At 43.0% G+C, this 18,599-nt stretch overlaps 1 protein-coding gene across 10 annotated transcripts in view; it reads left to right on the top strand.

The window, feature by feature from the left end:
* ARHGAP6 (Rho GTPase activating protein 6) overlaps window positions 1-18,599 on the top strand; it is a 339,162-nt gene that overhangs the window by 228,007 nt on the left and 92,556 nt on the right. Inside the window, exon 1 of one of the 10 annotated variants that reach the window (XM_049834642.1) lies at window positions 1,709-1,866. The exons of the other annotated variants lie outside the window; for them this stretch is intronic. Within the exon in view, the coding sequence (XP_049690599.1) occupies window positions 1,843-1,866 (24 nt within the window). The 5' untranslated portion in view covers window positions 1,709-1,842. Of the gene's footprint in view, window positions 1-1,708; window positions 1,867-18,599 lie in introns of those variants that run through there. 10 annotated transcript variants of the gene reach the window in all.

The raw sequence follows: 18,599 nt of genomic DNA, 5'->3' as shown, positions 1-18,599 counted from the left end.
TACTGTGGATTATGCCCTGGCATGGGAGAACGTGCAGGTATTAATTTGATTTTTTTTTTTCTGTAACTGGGAATGCTGTTGCTTTTTGATACAATTCTTGGGCTTCTGATTCTTGGGCACTCGGCTAGGGTGTGCGAACGCTGGTGGCAGCTGTAGGAAGGCAGCACACGTGTGTAAATGGTGTGAACGACTAAACTTTGAGATGTACAGAGTGTCTGGAGTATTTCAGTGTCTCATTTAGCCAACCACTTCAGACCTTTCTTTAGATATGCCGAAGTTTCTCACCTGAAGAAGTGTTGGTATAATCTGAAAGCAAAAGGAAGTTATTTGCAGTTTGTCAGACTGATTGGTCATCACTGGCATAAGTAAAACAATTTAGGAAGGTTAAGACAGACGTATATGAGGATATTCAGAGAGACCTTATCCAGTTTAATTTAGTAACCTAACCTAGTGCTAGTTAAAAGCCTTTCAGGCATAGATATTACACATGCATTTTTGCCCTACGAAACATAAAGGAATAGCACTTTTTCTCTCTTTTTACTTTTTTTTGTGTGCCCCAGATCAAAAATGACAGGAAGTTATTTGCAGTTTTCTTGAAAATGAATTCTTGCTAAATGGCTAGAAAGAGCTACTATGAAGTGTTTTGAGAGTAGCTTTAAACCAAAGATTTTTCTGCCTTCATACTGATGGAATTATAGACCAAAGGAGTTGAACTGAAGCCAGTTTATGCAATTGATGATAGTATTTTATTGTCAAAAAGCAGCACTCCTGTCTTCATCTTCAGCATTTTTAAAGACAGAAAACTGTCATTTGGGAAAGTGAACAGAATGAGTCTGTGTTTTCTAGCAAATGGTTCTCTGTGATTCTCCGATGAAAACAAGTGCTCTGCTGTTAATGATAGGAGGCTACATATGCAAAATGGTCCATAAAAAAAAAAAATTTAGTGGGCAAGATTCTGTGTCTTTGAAAGGGAAGCTGACCTGGCTCAGATTTTCCTCGTTATGATAGGATGGCTTTTTTCTCTAAGGTTTTGAAGATATGTTAGCACTTATTTTTCTGTGAGGTAGGTGCACGAGGTCACCTGAGGCACCACTGCATTTTATAAGGTAGAAGGAAAATCTGATTTAGTTTGTACTGATTTTACTGAGTTAACAAGTTCACGTGATTCCTCTGGAGAGATGTGTAAAATTTTAGGCGTGACTGAGCTTCCATGCTGTAGTTTAGTGTTAATGCATCCCTAAATGCGCAGATTTAAATTGAAGGGTAAAAAGGTTGTTGTATTCAAAACAAAACCAACCAAAAAAAAAAAAAAAAAAGCAAAAGCAGTCAGAGTATGTGCAGGCTGTAGGGCCCAGCTCCATAGCAGCGAACCTAACAGCATCAACTGGGAGAGACGTCTCCTGGCTGGCTCCATGCAGGCTGCCCTGTCCGAGGCTGAGCCTAACATCAAAGAGAGATGCTAAACCCTCGGCAGGCAGGAGAGGGAGGGAGCTGAGCGAGCAGTCGGGGAGGCGATGCTGAAGGTGTCAGCGCAAATGCTGACCGGCTGGGAAGGCTCAGAGGGATGCCGAGCTCCGCGGACCATACGGACGGCTTCTCCAGGGCGGACGCTGGTGGGTACGGCCCCTTCCGAACTGGCTTCCTTATCTAAGGAGCGAGGCTTCGTGCCGTGGGCTCCTTATCTCGTGGCTAGCAGAGAGGTCGTGCCGTGAGGCTGCGGCGAGGAGGACGTGCCTTCCCCGAGGACTCCCTTGAGCATCCCTTGATCACGTCCTGGGAAGAAAAACCCCCTTGGCAGTGTCGGGGTCGTGCCGTGGCTGCCCTCCTGCGGGGGGGCTCCTGATGGAGAGGTCCGGGGAGCGCCTGGTACGTGGGAATGCAGCGTGGGATGCCGGAGCACGGCGCTGTATCGCCGGAGCCTCTGGAGGAAGCTCTTCTGTAGCGTGTGAAACCTGGCGAGTCAATGAATAAGCTGTAGCCTTACGTATGAGCGTAGTTAAAGACTTAGCTGCAGATAAGGGGTGGCTGAGATATGTTGACTTTTGTTATCAAATAATTGATGCTCTGCTAAAAGGAGTTGGGTTTGAATTTGTTGAATCAGCTGTAGTCGTAGCCCGAGAGTGGAGCTTCTGAGAGCTCCAGCCCTCTTTGGACCAGTTGCAGCAGGTCTTGTTATCCAGGACCCGATCCAGTAGATGGAGAGTTATGGAGTGTTATCTCTGTTGCCTAATGTCTGCATATGATAACTTTTGGTGATGCGAGACTGCCAAAAAAAGATGGAAAGAAGTTCTGGTAGCTTTCGAAGAAAGGCACTCGGCTCTTTAAAGGAAGAAGCTCTCTTTGATATGTGATATCCCAGAGTGTTAAATGCAGTCTAACCTTGCAGCACAAAGGGCTGCAATATTTCTTAACCCAAAGACATTCGGAGAGTTTTCAGTGAGGCCTGGCCTCTGTTTCTAAGTATTTATATGATCTACGTTGCCAGGGATATTGATAGTTACATGCCATTTTACAAGGAGGTGTATTTAGCATTTAATGTAAAAACAGCACTTGCGTAGGGGCTGTTACTTCTTTACAGCAGTGCTTATTTACGCTCACGGGTCTGACAAATCTTTCATCCTGCTTTGCCTTTCTGCCGTTTCCCATGCGTCCTGGCTAAGCAGCGGGTTTCTCACTGCCACCTTGCCTGTGCTGCGGTGGAAAGATGTATGGACTGTGCGCACCTGAAGTCTCAGACCGAAAGAATTTCCATAGCTCTCGCTGCTCTGTGTGCTGCCTAGGTGGTTACAAATCTATCCATTTGTTTATGAATATATAACATCTCCGTTAGGAGAAGCTGGTGTTTACACTCACTCGCTGGGAATTCTGTTAGCAAAACCAGAGAGACCAAAATAAGGAGAGGAGCGTCAACAGCTGTACTTTTAAAGCTCACTGATGAACAAACCCAGCTTCTGCCACCTAAATTTACAAGTGTAAACCTCCTAACACAAGTAATGGAAAAATAGCAGCCATTTTTTCACCCGTTCCTAGATGTGTTTGCCATGGAGCAGCTGCATTAGCAAAACCAAATTCTGACACATTGTCAAAATATTCATTTTTTTTTCAAAAATAATTATTTTTACTTCATCACACTGTTGTGAACTCATGTGATTGATTGGGACGGTAGCTTCTTCAGAGGTGAAAATCAAGCTGGGCTGTAACAGAGTGTAGCAGCTCTCAGCTTTTGAGCGTTTCCATACTGCTAGGGCGTTGCTTTTTCTGCAGAAGCAAGGGAGGCCATGGAAAAGCCTTTGCTATTTGCAATGAAATTTCTCTTCTCAGAGGTGTGGGTCAAAGCTGATTAAAGGCTACCCCCTTTCTGAAGCAGGAAAGTTGTGTTGTTGAGCGCGTAGGTTCCCTTAGCAAGCAGTTGTCCTCCTGGGCTGGAGGAAGGAAAGCTTGGAAATATGACGACCAAAGAGTTCCCCTTTCTTCCCAGCACATACAACACAGAGCACCTCCGCCTGGAAAAGGCGGCGATTCGGGAGACATTGTTATACCAAGATGCCTGGGTCTGTACAGTTGTATTGGTTTTTTCCAAAGGGTAACAGCGTATCCTTCCTGGTGATGGCCATCCCACCTAACTTCTTTAGCTTATCTTTAGACCAAATTAAACTGTACAGTGTGTTGATGGTTAAACTCTGCTAATGGGGATGTTATATAGGAGATCAATTTAGAACAGAAGCTGGAGCTTTTTTTGTGGTAGTTAAGTCTGCGGGAGCTTTCACCGCCTTAAGATTTTACAGCTAGCTCGTAATCCCATGCGGTTACCTTGCCGTTACAGAACAGCTGCGTGGCAGTGGAGTGATCTGTCTGGACCTCAGAAATGGGTGGGCAGGTTGTGGCTGGCAGGTTGGAGAAAGCTGAACTGTAAAGCTGTTAGCTAATGAGTTTACAAAGAAGATCTTGATTTTTCTGTGCATGTTGTCAATCTAGAGGCTTATTAACGTGGTCTCATTGTGGTTTAAGACTTTGGCCACTTGTGGATCATCCACCTCAGGCTGTAGACGTGCTCACAGGGATGCAATAACAAGAGCTGTTTATTCGTAGAGATGCAGTGCTGCAATGCCTGCATCTGTTGTCTTTCAGGATCTATCAGGTTATCAGGTTCGCAAAACAATAACAAATCTGGCACGTTGGCGGAGGTGGTGGCAGGGGTAATGGATTTCCTCGGCTCTAACAGCCTGAACGTGCGGGGCGGTGGATAGCTTGGGAGGGGAACGCTTGTGTGCCCTCCTACCGGTCTCTACTCTTCCTCTGGGTGCTTGCAAGACACTCTAGTCCAAAATACATTTTAAGCACCACCGTCGCAGAGTTGCCTCAGACCTGCTTTGTGTCCCAAGGTTTACTTTTCCAATTTAGTATGCTATTCCTTGAAATGTCAGCCACCTCCGGTGTTATCCCGCCTAAAGTTGTAAAGTTTTCTCTCTCTCTCTTAGCTTGGCTCGGGAGGTGGGGAGGTTTTGGGATCATTCCAGGCTTTTCTGAAGCGGCTTTTTCCACTGTCAGGCGGGGTCTGGCACCGAGTCAGCCGCTGCTTCCCGGTTCTCACCCTTCCCTTGCAGGCAGACGGATGACCTGCCTTAAGGGAGCAACCTTTCTTGGGAGGTGAAATCGGGCACATAAATTAAACACTGACTGCAAATATTAGCTGCCTACGTACCTATGAACGTATTAATCCCATGTTAGCACTCCCCCAGTGCGGTGTTCATTGATTAGTTAGTTAGTATTTGTGCAGTGCTTTGAAGATGATAGTGATATGTACATTTCTGTTATTATTATAGATTAGCATATTACACCAAGCCAGAAACATTACTGAGATAATTTATCCTTATTCTGGTGAGAGGTGTGTGTTTATTAGGAGAGCTCGGTGAGGCACAGAACATGTCTGTGACAGTTCAGAAGAGGAAAACTTTGATAACCGAATGGGAGTCTTTTTAGACATATCTTGCCCTGCACTGAGGAGGAATGAAGATATTAATTCATCTGTCCTCCTCTGTTTGTGGGTCGTAATGTCACCTAACTTTTCCTCCTGCTCCATTTCTTCTCTGGGACACTTCTCTCTCATTTTATTTTGTGAGTGCTGGAGTGCCACCAGTTTTATCTTGCCCAAATATCTGTGGAAGAGGATAAAGGAAGACACCCTTTAAGTAACTGGGTCCATCCTGGGCTGCTCAGGAATGGAAGAAGTACCTTACCTGTCTCTGCAAAGCATGATCAAGAGGAGTTTCATCTGCACACCTCGGCATTCACCAGGGCTGGGGGAATTCCACCTAGAGTTTCCTGTTCCATCCTCATCCTTGCTCTTCACGATCTCTTCTGCCCACTCCACGTAGTCTTTACCATTAATTTAATTTTTTTTTTTTTCCCCCTGGTGCCATGCTTAACTTGGTCTGAGTTCATGCTTTGCATAACTACATGTGATAATAACAGGAGGCATGCTTTTTGATCATGGTATGTGCATATCCATTAACTTAAGAAGAAGCTCGCTCGGGCCTAAAATAACACTTACTGCACAGACATAAAATTATAAGACTAAGTCATGTGAAATAAGAGCCTGTGTCTGGAAGTCTCCATGGCCCTGACCTTACCAATGGTTTGCTTCATAAAAATGTCGCTCTTAGGTGGACCATCGCTGACTTCTGGGCTGCCCACGTGGTTGGGGAAGGTTTGGGAGGGGAGCCTGTATGACGGGAGGAACCAGGAGGGTGGCTGACCTTGTAGTCAAGGTCTATTAATTGCCTTTTTCAAAGCAGTATGTTCCAGTTGGGCTCCTAGTGTTTGCTGTAACTCTGGGCTGCTCTCTTTCTCAGCTGCAGGGGAGTGATTCGTACCTTAGAGGCCTTCAAAATCATTCCTCTCTCTTCATTAATCAAGAACTTAATCAGTTTACAGGGCTCTAAGTGGACTTTAAGCCCTAAGTTTTTAAGTTTGTGGAAATTTTCCACTCTAATGCATGATAACATGCAGATCCACTCAAGTTAATGGCACAATACTTCTCTCGGGAGGTCATTTTCTGATTGACCTTATTGCAGGTAAAATCGTCTACGGACAACTAGTATCTGATGGGATCCCTTTGCTCCTGCTTGGCAAAGAGATGAAGCCTCCCAGGGCGGCTGCATTCCACAAACAGCTCTGAGTTGCTGGGAATCCCTATGGGGCCCCAAAAATTTCTTAAATGGGTTGTTTTTCAGAGAATGTTTTTCAGTCATTTTACATGGCTTTGATGGTAGAATAAAAGTGATGGAAAGAAAATACCTGAGCCACTTCATGCTGTTCTTTTTCGTCATGTTATGATATTTGAAACGTACCGATTTGGTTGATTTTAGTTGTCAGGAAGAGAAATTTCCCATGGTTGCTTTAGACTTGAGAATACTTGTACTTTACTTTGCTGGAATTTTTAGGCAACAATAATAAATAGTCTTTGCATGTGAACTTGTATCAAGAGAAACCAGAAATATTAATCCCTTAGGGGAAATCATAACTGTTTTACTTTCTAGATGAATTTCAATTAATTTCATGTGGTCTCACATTGATTTTCATTCTTTTGATAAGCTCTCCTTCTCTGTTTTATTCTTGCTTTCCACCAATGTCCCTTTGCTTTCCCCAAAGTTTCATCTACTTTTTTCTCTTGTCTCTGGTGGGATATTTGGTACTTCTCACTATCTCAGGCTGCCTTGATTCTGTAGCTTTGGAAACTCCCCTCCATCTTTTCTCAGGTTGCAGGTTGCTAGTGTGATGCCCCCTGCAATCTGCTGGAGGCTCCCCCTAATTCTTTTCTTATCATTTTCTTACCTCTGTGTTTTCTTTCCCAGTCTGTGCCTTTTAGTCTCTTAGAGGATTTTTTTTCCAGTTAACGGTCTCCTGCAAAAACCAATTGGTGGCTAAAGAAATTAAGGTCTTTTCAGGCATTGCTTATCTCTACCTTGATTTCCCGCAGCGCCCTACGCCAAATATGTTATGTATTTAGAGAAGTTATCTTTTGCTCTAGCAGTAAGTCGGCAGCTGTAGGAAGAAGGAGGAGCTCAGTAAGATGCAGGTGATTTTTCTTAACTTCCTCAAGTTGTCTGCTCCATGCAAATATGTTATGCCGGTTTGCTTTCTTCCTCTATGAAAGGCTGTATAGCAAAGGTAGAGGAGAGGGGAATAGGACTTAAATCCAGGTGTGTCATTTTCTACCTGAAAAAGGAATGCGAAGCTAGCGGGTATGTTGCTTGATGGCAAGTTGAGCTCATCTTTTGTTTTTCCTTAGTTATATGTTAGGAAGTGAGGGAATAATTCTCTGTCAGGTGGGAGCTAGCGAACTGGGAAATGTTGGTTTCAAAATTTAAAAATGGTAAATACATGGGGGAGGACTTCTGGAACAAGTGGCATTGGAATAGTGGGCTGCACTTCTACAGAAGCAGACTATATGTGAAGGAAAAAGATTGTTTGCTTTTATTCTTTTCATGTCTCTTTTTCAGGGTAATCATAAAAAATGAACTGTTCTGAAACCATAAATGGCAGCTGTAAAATCATTGCAAGGTGGTAACATACAGGCATCTAACTGATAACTGATTTGCTCTTACAAAATCTCCATCTTAGGGGACAGGTTTTCAGAAGTGTGGATTCAGAAATACATGGGTTTTGTGTTTGCAAATGGTTAATGTGCCAACATGCTTCCCAGTTGGCTGTGGTTCTGAGTTGTCACTTGTGGCCTTGGAAATCTCCTAGTGAGCCAACAGGTAAGAAGATGTAGAGATCCCTCAAAATGTTGATATGCAAGATTTTCGTTGCCCTTTGGGTCTGCTGGCCTATGTGCAAAGGGCTTTTGCCTCAGTCTTTTTTCTGGTCTCATTCAAATGAACTAGTTTTTTATCTTCCTTTTTCTCATGCCAGTTCCTGCTTCTCATTTCTCTCAAAGACTCACTTTGGTTCTCAGAAGCAAATGAGGTCAATTAGCCTGATCTTAATTTGCAGATTACCTTTAAGAACAGATTAAGCTGAACAGTTTCCACTTGAATTCAGTGTTCTTGCTTCTACTTGTGCTTAGAGGTTAGTAATTTTTTAATCAGTGTTCAAAGTTGTCTCTGTCCAATACGGCTTATTGGTCCCGCTCTCTTTCGCCATGCTCTTCCCTTCCTTTTTTAATTGTCTTCCTCCATCTTTGCTTTCTGTTATTTTTCACTGCTTTGCTCGCTTTCCTACACTTCATGGAACTGAACTCCATCTCCACCAAGGCGGTTTTCCCCGGTCGCTGCCGTTGGGGCAGCCCCGCGTGCTCCGTCCCGGCGGAGGGAAGGCTGCGCCGTGCCGCTCTGCTCCCCGAGAGACCGAGCGTCGTGCTGGCAGCGCTGCTCCTCGTGCAGGACTTGAGTTGCCAACTCAATATAGCATTGTGCCGGGCCACGTAGGCGGATGAAGTCAATTTGAGGTAGCTTGACTACCTCCCAGTGGCTTTAGGCAACCTGCAGGGGAAGCCTGAGTAATCCCTTGTGGAAAGGAGATTTCGCTTCCCCCGTTTCTGCTGCGGTTTTCCTTATGTGAACTGTGTCTCCTGTGTTTTGCGTATAGATGTTCGTGGCTGTAAGCTGCTCTTTGAGATCCAGGGGGAGATACAGCACCAATTCAAGGGAGGCGAGTAGAGGTTTAAACTCTTCTGTTTGTGTCGTGTTTACGTGGTGGGGCAATCCCGTGGGGTGGAATTACCGATGAATTGACGCGCGTGATCCGCAGTGCTGCAATAACGCGTGATCCGCAGTGCTGCAATAACGCGTGATCCGCAGTGCTGCAATAGCTTCTTTCCAGTTCTCCATATTTCTTCGCTGTGGAACTTTGAGACGAGCTGTGTGTAGCTTCCTAGGGCTGGAGTGGGCGCTAAGGAGTTACCTAATCATGGGGCTCTGCAAAATGTCCAGTGTTGTGGATAAAATCCTTTCTTTTTAAATGGCAACACTTGCCATACAGTTATTTGGAAATATTCAATACCAGTTACTCTTTCCTAGTGCAAGCATCTATGCAGAAGGGCAATGTCAAGATGCAGAAGGGCAATGTCAAGATGCAGAAGAAAAATCTCAGTGTATGGGCAGCATGATGCAAAGATGGGGTTTTGCTTTGATTAGAAAAGCAAATGATTGATTGGTTTGGAGTCAACTAAAGCTTTTAATTTTTTCCCCTTCTTTTTCTAGGTGGTTATAGTTATTCTTAAATTTCTTTGGTTTTTAAAATGGGAAAAAAGGGTAAGACGATTTTTTTTTTTGGCCATGCATTCTAAAGGTATAGAATATTTTGGATGAGAAGATTAAATGGGTTTTGATAGTTGAATTCTGACTTTCTGTTGGCTTCAGGAGATGCTGCCTTGACCATTAAGCTAACAAAGAGCTAATCATTCCTAGGTCTAGCATCATGCGTAAAGGAGATGAGAACAGAAGAAATTATGCCTTCGAGAGGGGTTTTGGCAGTGATGCTGAGGAGGGCCAGAGCCTGATGCCTCGACCTAAATCCGGGCGGTGTATGACACTGCTGACAGCAACGCCTCTACCAAGTTTGTTCTGGAGACAGCTAGTTCAGGTGAACCCTCCTCACTTCTAGGTGGTTCCGATCCTGTTGAATGAAGCAAAACGGGAGCGTAGAGATCTTTCTGAGGGACTGGCCGTACAGTCGCTGGCGTCTCGGGGATGTCTGCGCAGCGTGGCCGAGGTGCGGGTGCCCGGTGAGCCCAGCCCCGGGCAGCCGCAGAGCCGGGAGCGTGCGCCCGGGCTGTGCCTAGCCCAGGCTCAGCCTGTGCGCGCTGTTGGGACACGTTTTGGGGATTTCTTAGAGGCCAGGGCTCATTGCTGTTGGCTGAATCGCTGCTTTGCTGCCGTCAGCTCTGCTGTCTTTCTCCGAGAGAACTCCGGCAGCGTTCTTGCTGTCAAAGCGGGCTGACAGGCAGCGTGGTGCTGGCTTCCCCCAGTCAGTCCAGGGAGGGGATTTTTTTATTATTTTTTTTTTTTTACTGAAAAAATTGAAGCCTCTTTCTTCGTTTTCCTGACTCTTTGGGAAAGTGAATTCTGACAAGTATGTGGTGTAAATCCTCCCCCAGCATGCCAGCTCCGTGACTGCAAATACCCCTCTCCTACCTTTCCCTTAGGTATGTCTGTTGAGGATGCAGGTATAGCATGTGATCTGTCACTGTGCCTTTAATAGAGGTAATTTTAAGGTATAAGCCTGTCAAATTTAATTTAAGGATATTATAGCTAATAACTCCCTCTATGAGTGTGCCTTTTTACAGGAGTGTAAATGGTTTAGACTCTTGTGATACAGAGTGAGTGAAGTCAGTGATTTTAATAAAATAATTTTTATCAAGTTCTCAGTTCTCTCAGGAAAAAAAAAATGTATTCTTTCTTATCTCATTAGTAACGGAAGGAGTAAGATATGGCCTTGTGTTTGCAGATGATTTGTAAAAACAAAACTAGAAACAGTCCATGGAGATTTAATTATCTATGTTTTTTACTGGAAGGGTACTTTGCGATGGTGTCATGTTCTCACTGTCTAACGTAAAATTAAATCACAGTATGAGTTCATTGTGTGTATTAGGTACGTCTGTATTTTAAGTACTTTTTTGCAGATTAAAGTTGTAAGATTGCCTTTATAATTTGGTATATCATAGCTCTTCAAACCACAGTGTGACCATTTTTCGGGATAGCGTGTTTATTTTGTTCAATCACTGCTAATTTTGGTACAAACTGTAGCACCTCAAGCTCATCTTTTAAATCCCAATCTCAACAGAAAACATTGTTGTCTTGTTTTATTTTGTTTTAAAGCATTTTTATTCTCTGCTAGTTACACACTTCTGTTTTTCCAGTTAGAGTGCTCACTGAGAAGGAGGGTTAACTGAGGCATGCGCTGCTGACTACAGGAGATGGATTGATTTTTGAAAGCAAGTGAAAATGCCTAAAATGCTTTAGCTTTTTTTTTTTTTTTCTGATTTCCTGGTCTCTTTAATCCTGAAAGAGAAGGAAAAGAATGAAATTAAAACCAGCCTTACAAAGAGCTCTCATGCAGTGATCATGGGGTTTGTGTTTTGTCTCTTTTCCAGTGGTGATAAGAAATGAGTTCTAAGATACTGAAAGAATGAGAATTGTGGCTTTTTCCCAAGTAAAAGCATTAGTGAGCTTTAAGTATAGAATGGGGAGAATAGCGGTGAGCTAAAAACTGTGGAAGCTTGTTGCACTGTTAGAAGAAGCTGTTATAATCTTCCTGCCTTCTGAATCACATAGTGAGCACGTACTGTATTGCATACTTGGTTTCTTTTAAACATAAAAGGGCATGTTGTTAACTCTTATCTGTTGCAAAGGCCATGCTGTTAGTATGTTTATATTTTCCTGTAGGATGCGAGGTCCTGTAAAGTGTAGTCTTCCCTTTGTACAGCATTGCACGGTTTGTTAATACACGTTTCTTCCTCTGAAATTCCATGTAACTTTGTGAAGCTTTGACAGGACAGACTCGAGGCTGTATTGATATGATAAATCTGCAGTAAGAGATCTGATCTGACAGTCATCTGCCCGGTTTAATTACAGATTTGTTTAAAATTTGATCTTTTGCTCCAATCTGACCAAAGCTAAGCCGATAGAAACCAATTCCAACCTGACAGGAGTGTGGCTGCACAGAGAGATACATTGATTTAACTAACACTCTCTCTGGCCATAATGGCTGAAGGGGAGAGGAATAAAAAATAATGATAATAAAAAAGCTTTCTTATGATTTCCTCTTGCTTTTTCTAGTCGGTGGACTGCCGTGTCCCCAGAGGCATATCCAGGAGTAGACGGGGCAGTAAATTCGTGGGGTACGTGGGCAGGTGGGGATTCCGCGGCTGCTGGGGCAGCATCGCTTGGCTGGGATTTACGGGATACCACGGCTGCTCGGGCAGGTTTGGTTCTTCACCCACCTGCGGTTGTGCTGTTTGAGCTGGCGTCGGCAGGCCTGGTTGGTGCTGTGCTGCTGGTGAAACTGGATACAGCCTGGGGATTTGCGTCAGCTGGTGCCATAAAGAGCGTGCGTTGGGGAGGTGGTAGGTTCCGCGTTTGTGGATGTTGTTGGACTGCTGGCAATGTTGGTTGGTGAGGTAACCAGCTCCCATTGAATCGTAGCCACGGGTTGGATGCACAGATGGAGAAAGACACCGACTTTATTGTGTTCTTGCTGGTATTTAATATGTATATCCTGGTGGTACATAGAGGCTCTGAGGGATGGCCCCTGTTACGCTGTTCAGACCATATAATAAAAGCTCTTGGACCAAGGTTTGTCCTTCATGTGATTTGATGATCTGCATCTTTTCAAACCACAAAAGAAAACTATTGTCTTCTCCAAAACAGGGAGCATATTTTTTTATTGCATACCCCCTTTCCCAAGTGGGAGGATAATATAATACAAGCATAACGGAAGAAAAGTGCAAAATGGTTACTCACGTGGGATGTCTAAGGGAAGAGTGTCTGTACAGCACAGTACAGTGCCATATCTGTCCACACAGAGTATTGCCTCATATATTGTCTTCCCTTGTGTTTGAATTTCAGCTATGGAGCATCCAAGGAAGCAGCTCTATTGCTTCCTTCTAACCTCTGTCCCCGTGAGGGTACTTGGGTCTTTTGCTTTCCAGGTGCCTTGATGCAGCACTTTTAAATGCTTGGTGTTTGGGTGCTCGTGTAACAAATGAAAGTGCTAGTGCAGGGATAATATGTCTCTATATACATTTTCATAGCCAGTCAATATCTATGCTAGTCTGTCAGTGATGGAGATTTTGAGGATTGTGTATACAGAGAAAAGCAGAAGAAAATTGAAATGCGATACCTGGGCTCTCATCAGGCTCCGGTACCATTTCAGAGGTGTTAATAGCTTTCAGAGACGGTATTCCTTCCTCCAAGTAAGAAAAGGAGACAACAGGAATCCGTAGGTATGTCAGCTTAGCATATTGCCTTGGCTAAGAGCAGACGGCAAAGCCAAGCATTGCTTTGATCATGCTGTTACAATCTGAGTTGTAATACCTATGATGGCATCATTTTCTAGAGAAGGTTTTCAGTATCCTGAGTGCTGAACAGCATGCAGCAGTACAAGAAGACAGAAAAATTTGAGTAGAATCATTCCTTGAAAATACACTCAAACTTTGTGTGACAAAACATACAAAGTTTGATTAATTTATGGCAAATCAAAGATGCAGATCTTAAAACCACAGGGTCTACTAGGATGTCTTTCAGGTGAGCCAAGAGTCTGAAAGCCCTGAAGTTTCTAGTCTAGCGTTGCCTACATAGAGACACTGGCCCAAAGTCACAAATTTTGAGAAGTCCTGAATTTGCTAAGTGAAACTAAGGCAGACAGAGGCTTTCTGGTAAACTTTTTTTTTTTTTTTCCTATCTTTTTCCCCAACCCAGAACCTCCTGGAACACATTTTGAAAGTTCTGTTGTGGACCTGATATGAGCTGAAACTAAGTTTTCAAACCATTACCATTTCATGAGAATGAAAACCTCTGTATTTCCAGTTCTGTTCCAGCTTTGTTGCTGCAGTCCACAAGGTTAAAACTTAAAGCCATCTGGTCTTGGAGGACTGGCAAATATTTTTGTACTAGCTAAAACACTAAAGCAGGAAAAAAAGCAGATATCATAGTTTCCAAAATCTGTGATTCTCTTTTCCTAACGTAATGACCGAGTTTTCTCTTACGTAGATAACCTTTTCAAATATTCAACGCTTCTGAGCTTTCTGATTAGGTACAGGCAAGAAGTACTCCCTAAAACTGGACAAGGTTTTTTGTTTTCTGCTTTTCCCTCTTCACTTCAAGGATATCATGAATGTCTTTTATGACTGCAGAGTTGCCTGAATACAAATGCATGAACATCTCCCATTTTTAGGCAAATTCATTTGTCATACAATATAGCAAACCCCGAAATTTACTGCATGAACTTCCATGTTGAAAACCACTTTTGGACTGATAAACAGGGACTGGCACTTGAAGGCATTCCTTATAGTTGATGTGGTTTCGTCTTCTGAACTTGCTTTGAAGTGAATCTTCTCTGTCTGAAGACCCTGTGGGTCAGGTTCACTTTGTAGTATTCTGCTTTTACGTCACTGGGAGCTGCGTGACACTGATGCAATGCAATAATGATTCGCTTTCTTCCTGCTACCAGGTATTTTAAAGTGAATGAGTATGTCAGAAGAACGAAAATGTTTCATCTCCTAGCTGAAGCTGATAAAACCAGGATGTGTTGGGTGGCAGGTAGCTGGAAAAGGAAACTGTAAGATGTATTTTGTTTATCTTGGTGTTATAAAGTAAAATTACTCTGAAGTAACATAGGACTTGGCCTGGGTCTTGCTGTGACAGTCTTTGAGTTCATGTAACGAATACAGCGGTGACAGGTTTGTCTCGCTGAGTTACTGGTAAGCCGTTATGAGTAGGATTTTTTGAGCATGAGCTTTCTCATCTACCAGTTAAACTTATAAGGCAACTGTCTTGTACCTCACTGTAGTCAATGAAGAGGGAGCACCTCTTTAGCTCAAGGGATGCAGGGACGGGTGAGATGGGCTGCTAAACAGCTCAAGTTCAGCCATACAAAACCCAGCCTACATCTATGATTCAAGAGAATAGTTGCACACAGTAGATAGCAAAACTTCTTAAACTAAGCATGTACTTAACTGTTTTGCTGACTGGCAGATTTGCCTTCTGTCTGAAGTCGTTAGGAGCTTATTTTTACATGAAGCGTTAGCAGTCAAAACAGTATTGCTATCTCTACTTAATTCCTGTGGAAAGATTAATAAGATTGGAGGAGTTTGGAAAAGAAATCCTGCCCTTTGGCCCGGAGTGGCTGCCAACTCCAGCACATCACGCCATGGCACACCAAATAGTATTCCGGATTTCAGGAGGGCAAGTTTTCATCTACAGTGCTAATCTTTTTCCTTTGCTATTCATGAAAGTAGGATGATAATCTTCTGAAAGCAGTAATGGCACAGAGCTGTCAAATGCCGTGCATTGACTCTGAGACCAAGCTGGGCGTCTCTTCGCTAGCGCTGCCCTACGCGTGCCGGACACGTCTGTGTGGTGCCGCGTTGTGGCTCTTTTCGGACTCCGGGATGGCTGGCTCGGCCAGCAGCGTGCCGGCGATGCCGTGGTGAACGGCGTGGGGTCGAGGTGGGTCCTCGCTCGGAAGGGGACCCTCCCTGCTGGAGGACCAAGGCTCCTTCCCTGGCCGGTGGCACTGTCCATCCCATGGATCAGACAAGGCATTCCCAAGAGGTCTGCTAAAATTAACCCCGGTCAGAGTGTTTAGCGTGTAGACCAGCTAAATCTTCGTTTTCTCCTTTGGAATTTTCACTTTACAGTTCTGTATAGGTACGGTTGCTGTTGCATTGCAAAGGAAGAAGGGTATTCACTGTCAGGCTTAAAAAAACTGAGGACTGAATTGCTGTTGTAGTCACGGCGTGACCATAATACTCACTGGTGCAGCAAATGTTGCACCTAGGAGGCAACTGGTCAAGATCCAGCCCTCCGTTTTTCTCCAATTTTAGTATTTGTAACAAGAGGAAAAAAATACTGCTTTGGCTGTCATTATATCAGAAGAAAACAATGCTCATATATTAGCATCTGAATTAAACAGTTTGTAGCTATCAAGGACAAATCTTCTGCAATCTATTTGGAAATTTGGATCATTCATTATTTTGTGGGAACAGCAAATTAGTGATAAAGTTCCTTTGGATTTGGGAATTTGTCTTGAGACAGAATGCAAATGTGTGAACTTTTTTTGGTTTTGATGTCCATTGTTTCTGCAATCTCGGAGGGCAGTTCCCTTTAATTTTGAAGCCCAGTTCATAAGTACCAAGAGCAAAAGGACTAAATGTCATTTAAAAGTAATGTAGCAATACTTGCCAACAGCACAGCTTTAGCAGATTCTGAGAGAGGAATGTGGGAGCAGTCATAGCCTTAAAAAAACAATAGGTTTTAGCAACTGGAGAATCTGCAAAAATATTTGAGAGCTGTGCATGATCCCTTCTTGCTGTGTTGAGTTTTTGCTCTCATGGTTTTTTGGGGGTTGGGTTTTTTTTCTTTGAGAAGCCTCACAGGAGACTTTCAAGAAAAAAATTGATAAAAATATTTACTTAAGAGCTGCCTTGAAGACCACTCCCTCGCTAGAGTTAAAATTTTCTTTTCTGCTTTTCCTGGCTGTTTTATCTATCTTAATGTAATTTTGTTCCCAGAGCGTAGAATTTTGTGCCAAATTTATAATTCACGTATCATTTATTATTCTAATGGTATGGTGTGTTTGTCTTGCTAAAAGTATTATCTGAAGTGACCTCTCTGCAAAAGTGTGCATCAAAGTTAAGGAGGTCACGCTTTCAAAGTGCTGCCATCAGCAGAGCTTAGAAACTGGGAGGAGTTGATATTTATCCTGCAGGAATGTGTCCTGTTCTCATTGCATTAAGAAATAATAGGGTTTCAGTAAAAAGATTTCTCAGATTCAAAATGCAGTATTGGAGGAGGAGGGTTACACAGTTTTAAGCAATCGCAGAACAGTCACCCGCACCTTACCCAGAGGGTGAGCACCCAGATCTCCCTACAGGGGACATCCTTGCTCGCCCAAGTGAAGAGGAGGAGCAAGACTGGAGGGGTGAATTCCTGCATTTGGATCGTATTCTGGAAGGCTTTTCATTTCCCAGCACTTAATGACTTCATGCCTTTAAAAATAAGGCCCTGAGGTCTTCCATCATTCGTATCATCACAGCTGGGAGTTGAAGAAAAGTAAGGTATTTTGCTTTTCTTACAATAAGCCAATTTAGGTCATGTCCTGTGCTAGTAGTACTATGTCAGGTCATGAAAACAAGCTTAACTTAGCTGTGTGGTTTGATAATATTCAGAAATAACTTCAGAAAACAAAATTGTGTTTCTGCTGTCCTGGTGTGAAGTTTCAGGACAAAAGAATCCAAGGTTTTCATGGTGACAGAAGTTAGGCTAATGCATTAATTTTTAAGTGATGTTTTCAGTTTTATTACCATTAACATTATCAAGTTTCAGTGAGGAATAACATTGCAGAAATGCTGAGTAAGGCATAGTAGGGTACAATTCTTTTTTCATACCATGAAAAATAAAATGCAATAGTAGTGTAAATCAACCCAAATATTTTCTATGGCTTATAATTTCCATGTTCTGTGAGCATTCTTTAATTAGAAGTTGATGGTGATGTTCTGCATTGAGTCGGAGAAGAAAAGGATGAATAGTAGTTTGGTTGGATAGTAGTTAGCTGAGGTAAAATCATGGAGTGAAAAATGCTCATCTGCATTAACTGACAGGGAAATGACAAGGACTTTTTTTTGCTGGCACAACTAAACTCTAAAGAAAATCTTTATCCAGCCTAAAGTTCCTGCTCTGCTCCACTTACATGGAGCCTGTTAGTGTTTAAACACCCTTGATCCCCTTTTGCTTCCTTGTGGAGGTAAGTGAGAATATCCCTTCTGATGTTGCTTCTCAAGGAGTAAGGTGATCACCTTCTATCCTGCCAAGGAATGGGGGGAATAGCTCTTTTCCTTTGGAAAGATCATTTTCTCTGGGATGAAGGAAAAAGCTCAAATAGGCAGCAACAGCTCCTTCTTATGCTTCTGAAAATAGGAAAATAAATCTGGTCGGTCATAGGCCTGCTTATTTCATTTGCCTTTCAGAAGTTGAGGAAAATGTCAAACCATTCTCTTGTCCCAGGAGAACAGGAGAGAGGGGCTCAGAGACAGTGGGATCTTCTCTTGGGAACTGGGAGACTGTAGCCATCAGGGACCCCATTGTGTCAGACAAGTCCTTCATGGTTTGTTTTGTTTTTGGGTTTTTTTTTGTTCTGGTATCAGAAGAATTGTGCAGGCATGAAAATAGAAAAAAATAATATACTGAGCTGAAAAATCTGGTTTAAAATGTGCGATGAGGAGAGCACTGCTACCATGCTTTTGCAGAGCTAAGGACTGCCAACAGCCAAATTTGTTGCAAGTTGAATACAACGGGGTGGCCAAAGGAAAGATATTCTTTGTATTTTGAGAGATTTACTGATCTGGCTGTCATCAAACAGCACACGTCATCTTGTGCGTAACTGCTTGGACATAAAGTCCCACTGACTGCGGTGTGTGTTGGCAAGTGGGTGAAAGAAGTACTTACCACTGTCTGCAAATAATACTAGTAGCTTCATCTGTCTTTAACCGGAGCGTACAATTTAGAGAGGCAACCCCATTGTGTGCTTTGTAAGAAAACGGCATCAAATGATAACAAACGTATAAATCAGCTTTGTAGAAACACACTTTCCTGATTTGGGATACATTGAGTCTTCTGTCATTTGACCTTAATCTAGATGTAGCTCAGGTGAAGCTTGGTGCCAGTTTTAAGAGTAGTGTGACCCTGTCAGCAGGACTGAGAGTACCTTGGAAAGACTTGCCTAACATGGGTGAATGTTAATTAATGGTATAGCACTGCTATTAATGATAAATGTTAGTTATTTTTTGTTGTTAGTTAAAACTTTGCTACTACATGGTATACACACAAGTTCACTCTCACAGAAATATTTCACATAGCTTGGGCAGGAAAAATAAA

The sequence above is a fragment of the Accipiter gentilis genome, chromosome 31, assembly GCF_929443795.1.
Source record: "Accipiter gentilis chromosome 31, bAccGen1.1, whole genome shotgun sequence".
In the NCBI taxonomy this organism is placed as follows: domain Eukaryota; kingdom Metazoa; phylum Chordata; class Aves; order Accipitriformes; family Accipitridae; genus Astur; species Astur gentilis.
Note: the sequence above shows the minus strand (reverse complement) of the source record. Positions and strands in the feature narration are given on the sequence as shown.